This window comes from Pelmatolapia mariae, linkage group LG4 (genome assembly GCF_036321145.2).
Source record: "Pelmatolapia mariae isolate MD_Pm_ZW linkage group LG4, Pm_UMD_F_2, whole genome shotgun sequence".
Taxonomy (NCBI): domain Eukaryota; kingdom Metazoa; phylum Chordata; class Actinopteri; order Cichliformes; family Cichlidae; genus Pelmatolapia; species Pelmatolapia mariae.
In genome coordinates, this window is record NC_086230.1 from 10354841 (window position 1) to 10363752 (window position 8912).

The window sequence follows — 8912 nt, forward strand, 5'->3', positions numbered from 1 at the left end:
TTATTTTTTAGATAATAATAATAATAATAATAATAATAATAATAATAATAATAATAATAATAATAATAATAATAATAAAAATACAGCTGGTTTCCCTGCCAAATTAATACCCAAACACAGATAGCCCAATTTCACCTGCGATAAAAAATAATTGAATTTCATTATAAAGAATATTCATTATCGTCTTATCATTATTGGTGTGATGAAACTATGCATCTCCCAAAGTAAAATAATTAGAAATGGGTGCTCATGTACCAAATTACTCTGTTTAACGTAATAAAAAATATAAATGGTGCGATAGATAGGCAGATAGAGGGAGAGGATGTTAAGGAGCTAGAGAGAGAGTCCCCGGCCAATCAGAGAGCTCAGAGTCTGCGCCCGTATATGTGCGCTGCTCCTTTAAGATCTCTCCTCCGCATCTTTTTCATTTTTTTCTCTCAGGCGCGTACAAGGAGCTCTTTAAGCCCTGGTACAGACACACAGAGCAAGCATTCATACTCGGGCGGCGCGAGCGAGGGGGCTGGGGAGCGAGCGTCACTTTGGAAACTCGGACGGGAACTCACGGATTCTCGTGCTAAACCGACGACCTCCTTTTCCTCATTACTGAAGTAAGGCGCTTAGCATTTCCAACTCTTTCCTCTCTACAGCTGCTGGCTGCTCTCACTCTGCCGTTTGATTATTTCTTCTCGTCAGAGTCCGAAACTCAGACTTATAATGCACTCTTACCTTTTATAAACATGGATCATTGTTTATTTATTTATGGGGGGTTTTGTTTGTTTTTGTTTGTTGTTTTAGCCACCACAATGATTCTGTTAAACCATGTGAGAATAGTCCTGCTGCCAAAAGTTAACGATGTGGTAGGGCTACAGTAATATCACCTCTCCTCTGTTCAACAAGTGCTGGGAAGTTTTCCAGACGATTTGTGTTGTGGTTAAAGTTTCATGTGCCGATCATCATCATTTATTTGGTCTTCAAGTGTTTCCCCCCTTTATTTCCATCAGGACTTCATCATTAATTAGAGAAAAGTGCACAACAAGCGCAACAAAGGAGACTGACAGAACTAAAGGCCATTTATGACAGTATTAAAAAGTCCAATTTTCTCTCTTATTCAATTGAGTTATATTTCGGTATCTAGCAGACATTGTCGTTTAACTTTAAGCCTTTTTAATCTTTAAATTATGAACAACAGACGCATTTTTTCAAAACCAAATTAAAGCCAGATTTCTGGCAAGTCGGTGGTGAGAATTAGTTCACTCGGTAGCCCACAGTAAATATCCTCAGTAATGTAATAACACGCGTTATCTAAAGGGTGGGTCGAACGCAGTTAAGCTGTTATCAAATAAATTCAGCCATATCTGTTGTTCTGCTGCACATCGGTAGATGGGCTCAGTTGATTTTTTTTATTGGCTTTTCCACTGATTTGATCTTGGTTTGATCTGCTAAAGAGAAAACATACTTAACCAATTGCTCGGTGGCGAAAGGAAATGATCCCCGCTCGGTCAGGTGACGCTCCATCGGTGCCTTTTCGTTGTTTCGTAAGAATGAAACAAGCAGCATGTACTACAAACACAAGAGACGCGCGCGTAAATGCGCTTTCCCCGACAGTTTACGCACACAGCCTTTTAGAGACGCGATGACAGCCCGCGAAGTGTCCTTGCAGACCAGGTGGCAACCGAGCATCAAAATACGCTTCGGACAGATGGGGAAGCTGCACCAGCCGCTCTGCTGGAAACGAATACAATTCCTAACATCCAATTAGATGTTAGGCTAATTAAAAGCTGGTGTTGGAAACATGTATTTAGAGTCACAGCGCTCACAAATGTAATTTGAACTCCTGTGCCGTTTGTTAAATTATAGATTTGGTTAATTAATTATAATTGCGCACAGCAAACGAACCGCCAGGAAATGCAGAACACTGATTCGGACATGTTTAGTGTGCTGCATGATTACGAAAAACTGTAAACGTATTAAAAAAGAAATGTGAGGGAAGCGGGGCGTTGAGTGGCCAACCTTTTTAAAAAAAACAAAAACAAAAACAAAAACAAAAACAAAAAACAAACAAACAAAAAAAACAAAAAACGACCAGATCGATTTTCTAAATAGAAAACAAATAATCGGACTGCTTGTTGCTCTTTTCCATGAAGTTTCGGACGCAAACTTGTTGACTTAATGGACAAAACGAGGACAACTTTAGACCTGCCCCTGTTTAACAAGCTGTCTAATTTACAGAAGTACCCATACACACACACACACACACATACACACACACAAGGGGGGTTACGTTTCCAGCGGCATGATGTGTTTATTCAAGAACCACGCGGTATAAATCCGACTTTTGTGCTGCTGTGGTCTCCTATCATTCCAACACATTTTCTCCGGGGAGCTTGCAATAACTGCAAAACCTTAAACAGTAGCTTGTTTTGGGAGCCGAGGCCCAGACCTGCAGGGGGGATGTGCGCTGTAGAGGGCCACAAATATACACATATAGGCATGGTTACACATTTCGTGATATCGTGTTGAGAAATATTTATGTGGAGTTAATGCTTTCAGATCCAGGCCTTTTAGCATCTTAATGCTGGGTTCGAAAAAAACAGAAAGTTTTGCTAAATCGTGCACAACCGTACCCAAATCCGCTGTCGCTCTACCTCTGATTTATTAAGCTGATGCTCCTCATCCCTCTGCTGTTTCAGGTCCTCGCTGTTGGATCTCGATCGCGGGATAAACGGAGGAGAGAAGGAAGTTGTAGTCAGGAGGGAAGTAAGAGCGGGTGAGTTTGGCGGAGAGAGTTGCGCAATAGCAGGTAAACTGGGGTCCAAGGTGCGCATCGAGCCGCCTATGATACCAACAACACGGATGGAAAGAACTTTAATGTGGAATCCTCACAGAGTTTTGCAACGGAGGCTGAGAGTAGAGACAGACTGGCAGTTTATATTATAACTTAGATGAGGCCAGAGAGACAGCCGACCCTCCGTGCGTAAACTGCAGAGCTACACAGAAACAAGAACCAGACAGGTAGAGCTGAGCATTTAAGAACAGCTTTTTACATCCTCTGCGCGCCTGGAGGCTTGTGTGAAGGACGATGTCCAGAGAGGAGCAGAGCTTTTCAGAGGTTGAGCTCAGCCCAGGGATGTCTGACGACAGCCGCTCCCTGTCACCGGGTCATTCCTCCGGGGCCGCTGGTGCTGGGGACTCGCCTCTCCACGGACAGCAGCATCAGCCGCAGCTGGCCGGGCTGGACGACGAGTCGGCGGGTTGCTCCTCCGTCAAATCCGACGACGAGGATGACCGCTTCCCCGCGGGAATCCGAGACGCTGTGAGCCAGGTGCTCAAGTGCTACGACTGGACCCTCGTGCCCATGCCCGTTCGCGTGAGCAGCGGAAGCAAGAACAAACAGCACGTGAAGAGGCCAATGAACGCCTTCATGGTGTGGGCGCAGGCGGCTCGGAGGAAACTGGCCGACCAACACCCGCACCTGCACAACGCGGAGCTCAGCAAGACCCTGGGGAAGCTCTGGAGGTGAGCAGGCCGGTTGCAGTAGTCCGTCTTAAGGCCCACTTTAAAATCCCGAAAACGTCTGGCTCACACACACAGTAAATTGAATAATAATACATTTAGGTGAATTCTCGTTCCACCAAACAAGAAAGAGACGTTTAAGCTTTGACAGATTAAAATGTCCCGAATAAACAATCACATGAACACCACCGCTCAAGGGTCACAGCTTAAGTAGCTACTCCAGGAATAAATGAATCAGACACTAAAGACTTTTTATCAAAAATGAACACACACGAGCGCGCGCACACACACGTTACAGTTATAGTTACAGAGGCATCATCTCAATAAACTGAAACATATCAGCTCAAACACATCAAAACGTGTTTAACGTTTCTATTTCAGCTTCAGTAAGCTTCTGCAGGCTCACAGTGAGACCACTGTACATTCACCACTTTGACTCGTGTGATTTAGTGCACACCCTCCACTTAATGTTCTTAAAGTCGAATGCTATTAGTTTAGCCTAACGCAACCACTATTTTGTTATTTTGTCATGAAAACCAACACAGTTATAACGTGTTTGAAAAAAATGCCTCGCTCTGTTTTGTGATATTATCTGTGATATGTTTCCTGAAAAAAAAATTTTTTTAGACTATTAGGAGGCAGCTCAGTCTTCTTTCCCGCTTTAGGCCACAGTTCACCAGTTGAGCAGCTCTTGTTTTTTGGTGCAGTGAGTGTGCCCTGGTCACATGTTTCTGAATCCTGGCTAATTCAATTCACTGTTTTAATTCCTGGGAAAAATTAGCTGGAAGGAGTTCCCCCCTGGCAAAGTTCATTTAAAGTACATTCAAAGTTTAAGAAGAAGAAGAAGAATGATCTAGCCTTTTTTTTAAATAGTTAATAAACTTACAGTTTCCTAAAATTCCGAGTCTTTCATTGCTTCATTTGCTTACAGAAAACCTGCACTTCTTTCATTTCAACCTTCTGTCAGGCAGGCACTGGAGAGTCTTTCCTTCTTGGTTGCTGACTTCTTCAGATTACTCATTATTTCTTACCAAGAAGGACAGAAAAGGTTAAATGCATTACCTTGCAGGGATCATATTAATTTGATAAAGACTTGACCTTGGGCTCAGTCAGTAGTAGTTAATTGACCCACAAACACGATGAACAGGGAGGCTGAGGAGGGTCAGGGTTTTCTCATGCCACTCCTGTCAGGGGTGTACAGGGGTGTAATAGTAGGAGCTCAGTCCCATGTTGTAGACAGGATGCAACTTTGGCCTGTGTTATTTCATTACAGTTTGGCAGTCAGAAGCCGCTGGCAGGAGTGACATTAGATGCAGCTGTGGAGATGTAGCAAATGAAACTATCGCTGCTAACAAAGGAAAATGTCATCCTGGCAGGGTTGATAGAAATATGATATGAAGGATTAGCAAATCATTTAAACACATTTTAACTGAAGAAAGGGGAAAGACAACATGCGCCCCCCCCCCCCCCCCCAAAAAAAACCAACCAAACAAACAAACAAACCAAAAAAAAAAAAACCCAAAAAAACCAAAAAAGCAAACCAAAAAACACAAACAAAAAAAAAGTATTGTTAATGTTTTTATAACACAGAAAGTGGTAACATTATTGTATGTTAAAGAACATTCCAGAGGAGTAAAGACAGGCATTTGGAATCACTTCTTCCTACTCTGGGATCATATTCATTCCTTTAACTCTTAATCAACCTTAAATCAGTTCACAGTGAAACATGAACTGATTTCTTCAAAATCCAAATATTTTACCCTTTCAGCATTTATCATACTGTCTTTTTACACATTTCAAATAAATCTAAGGCTTTAATCATTTGCAAATCATTGCCAGTCATAAAGGTTTATTCTTTTTTATTCTATGATCTTTTTTGCACCATCCTGTAGAATATGTACTGTATTCAACAGAAAAAAAGTGACTATGGATCTTCGTTACTTAAACAATCAAATTTACCATTTTTCCCCCCCGAGGCTTCTTAATGAGAGTGACAAGCGACCCTTCATTGAGGAGGCAGAGAGGCTGAGGAAGCAGCACAAAAAGGACTACCCTGACTACAAGTATCAGCCGCGACGCCGCAAGAATGGGAAGATTGGTTCTGGGTCAGGAAGCGAGGCTGAAGGCCATTTGGAGGGTGAGGTCATCTACAGCCAGTACCACTACAAAGGCACCCACCTGGAAGTGGCCTACAGTGGGGGAGCCGGGTCCCCTCTGGCAGATGGGCATCACCCTTATGCTGCAGGTGGGCTGCCGGCTCCCGCCCACTACTCCACTGTTAAGCCTGAGTCCACTGAACACGATGACACACGCTTAGGTAATTGTCTGTGAATCTGCAGGGCAAACGAGCTGTAACTGCTTTCTCTTTTTCCACAGGTCAGAGCCACAGTCCTCCAACACCTCCCACTACTCCCAAGACCGAGCCTCAGTCTGCAAAGGCAGGAGATGGTAAGAGGGAGGGAGCCGGGAACGGGGCTTCTCGTGGTACAATGGGAGCAGAAGGAAGCTCAGGTGCTCCGGGGTCTGGGAAACCTCATATCGACTTTGGTAACGTGGACATTGGTGAGATGAGTCATGAGGTGATGGCTAATATGGAGCCGTTTGATGTCAATGAGTTTGATCAGTACCTTCCCCCTAACGGGCACCCAGGGGTTGGGCCGAGTGCGGGGGCTGCAGGAACCACAACAGCTTCTCCGGCCTCTCCGTACGCCTATGGGATCTCCTCAGCTCTGGCAGCGGCCAGTGGACACTCAGCAGCCTGGCTCTCCAAGCAGCAGCAGCAGCAGCCGCCACAGCAACACCATGGCTCCCCTCTGAGCTCAGATCCCTCCAAAGCCCAGATTAAGAGTGAGGCCGGAGGTGCTGCGGGTCACTTTGTGGAAGCAGCTTCAGCAGGTTCCCACGTCACCTACACCCCCCTCAGCCTTCCTCACTACAGCTCTGCCTTCCCCTCGTTGGCCTCAAGAGCTCAGTTTGCAGAATACGCCGACCACCAGGGCTCGGGGTCATACTACGCCCATTCGAGCCAGGCTCCGGGGTTGTACTCCGCCTTTTCTTACATGGGGCCTTCCCAGAGGCCTTTGTACACTGCCATCACTGACCCAGCCGTATCGCAGTCGCACAGCCCCACACACTGGGAACAGCCTGTCTACACAACGCTGTCGCGGCCATGACAGATAACGAGACCAGAGCGTGCCGGTGCAGGTTCAGCCCCAACGTCAGACCAGAGGAGCAGAGGCAGCAGCAGCAGCAGCAAGAGTCGCGCTGGTGGTGTCAGAGTCGAACGAGGTCTGGTCTGGGGGGAGTGGGCAGGCACTGGGGGATGCGTCTGGGGAGGCAGAAGGGGGGAAACACCTTTCTGCTCTTGCCCAGATGAAAACATGCTGTCACAGCCTGAGGATGAGCTTGGAGCGTGGTGCTTTTGAGGAGCAGTCGATCATTTGCGGCACTCGGTGGAGGAGTCAGAGTGCAATACATCGATAATGCAAATAAGTAAAATGAAATAAAAATCACCCACCCAACGCCACCAGCAGCACCACAGCAAAGCCTTTGGCACTTCTGGCTGTGTTCATGGGTGGTATGAGATCACATACTTGTCAGCGTGTATCACAGCAGTCCACAACGCCACGGGCCAACGGAGGGGTCAGAGGTGACAGGGACACAGCGAGAAAAAAGCAAGACTTCAATCTGTGAGCGCGACAAAGGAGACAAATTCATTTTACACGGGATGTTTGTTTTAACGCCAGGAGAACGGAGTGCCAAACTATTTGCCGGCCTTTCACTTCTCAGGCTTGACTGACCTTTTGTCAAACAAACGTTAGCCTTGTATTCCTTTCGAAAGTCAACACAACAAATACTCATGACATACTGTCCTCTCAGAGCCACAGTCGTCCCTTTTTGAATTCAATTTGTTTATGCTGTGTTCACTTAAAATGCCTTTGTACACTCGACAAATGGGCATGGAGGGGAAAAAATGCCATAAATCCATGCTGTGCTTTTGTTAACTGAAGTGTATATTTAGCTTATTGGGTGTACTTGAAGTTGCAAATGTACTTATGTCGATACACACAAACATGACCAAAGTTTTGAGACCAAAACCTGTACTTTTTATAAAGAAGAAACTTTTCTTTTAAAAGAAAGTTTCTCCCAACATAACATTCAAAGCTACCTTACATTTTGTGGCCAATTAGTGTTTTTTTTTTTTTTCGTAGCTTTGACTCAATTCAAAATGCAATCGTGTCAAAAACTTCCTTTAAGTTTGTAGCACAAAGGCACTGACACGGACTCACGATGAAAGGCAATTCTATTCATCTGCTGATAATCCATTTTCACTCCGTGTTTCATGACAAAATCCTTAACAGAAACTTACTTGTTGTTTTAACAACGTGCTGTGTTTACTGTACTGTTTAAAATGACTTTTTGCCATTGTTATCCACTGAAAGTCTACAGCACTGCCTTTGTCTGTTGTTTTTTTTGGTTGAGTGTGAGACAAATTTATCTTTTGATTATAGTTTAAAAGGTTACATTGTAAATAATGCCAATACTGAGAAACAATTTCCAGGCACTGAATGTTTTAACGCAGCCTGATGTCAAATAGAAAATGTGCCTTGTCCTTATTATGACTTACTACTAACAGTTTTTGTATCAGTACTTACCTTTTGATGATTACTTACCATCTTTATTTACACGTTATACCTGTTATTTCTCTTCCCTACATCCCGCATTCTTCTTCACTGCTTCTCAAATATATCTGCATTTTAAATATCTTAACCTATATCTGCAAAAGAGCTAAACTGAATTTCTTTGTTTTATGCATAATGTATATCAGTACTGCACACATGTGGACCATATGCATGCACCACAGTTCAGTCAGAGCTCAAAGTCAGTTTTACTTTAACCAATTACCTCCAGCATAAGAGTTAAGCTTACATTCTCATTGCTACTATATATGTGTGTGTGTTAGCTATGGGTAATGTTTTTAATTCCACATTTATTTATAATTTGGTTTCATGTTTGCGTGCACACCCTTTCTCTCAATTTCTCATTTCACATTTCTTGTGTAACTGCGTCTGAATAACAGCAGGTGTGAAAGCCTGAACATGATGATGATGACTGATGACTTTGTATTCTCACGTGAAATAAAGCTCTGTTATTTCTGCTTGAATACAAGCTTGCCTCTTAAAAAGTCATAAATACTACAAATGATGAAAAAAGGTTCCTTTTGGTTGTGAAGACCACAAAAACTCTTCTCTTCTGGCTACAAACTGCAGTGACAAAAAACAAAAGCGCATGTCTTTGGGGCATCTAATGACTCAGCCCATGCTGCTCACATTCCCAACATAATCTCTTCAGCTACTGGATAATTCACTTTGGCTGGCTGATGCTCGATCTGGCCATTG

At 43.9% G+C, this 8912-nt stretch overlaps 1 protein-coding gene across 2 annotated transcripts; it reads left to right on the plus strand.

The window, feature by feature from the left end:
• The first annotated feature begins 496 nt into the window (after positions 1–496).
• On the plus strand, positions 497–8669 carry sox10 (SRY-box transcription factor 10). Of its 2 annotated transcripts, none has more exons than XM_063471396.1 (4): positions 497–608; positions 2691–3516; positions 5490–5758; positions 5890–8669. In XM_063471396.1, exons 2-4 carry the CDS (start codon positions 3080–3082, stop codon positions 6684–6686), a joined length of 1503 nt encoding a protein of 500 aa, XP_063327466.1. In that variant the 5' UTR covers positions 497–608; positions 2691–3079; the 3' UTR covers positions 6687–8669. The 2 variants fall into 2 exon arrangements, with proteins under 2 accessions (XP_063327466.1, XP_063327467.1); XM_063471397.1 differs by having other exon boundaries at positions 5490–5650.
• The last annotated feature ends 243 nt before the right edge of the window (positions 8670–8912 follow it).

What these genes read in the sequence shown, in the direction of transcription:
- sox10 (XM_063471396.1), top strand. Translation starts at nt 3,080, where the DNA reads ATGTCCAGAGAGGAGCAGAGCTTTTCAGAGGTTGAGCTCAGCCCAGGG. An exon ending in ACCCTGGGGAAGCTCTGGAG is followed by an intron (nt 3,517 to 5,489) that starts GTGAGCAGGCCG and finishes TTCCCCCCCGAG; the next exon opens with GCTTCTTAATGAGAGTGACA. An exon ending in GCATCACCCTTATGCTGCAG is followed by an intron (nt 5,759 to 5,889) that starts GTGGGCTGCCGG and finishes CTTTTTCCACAG; the next exon opens with GTCAGAGCCACAGTCCTCCA.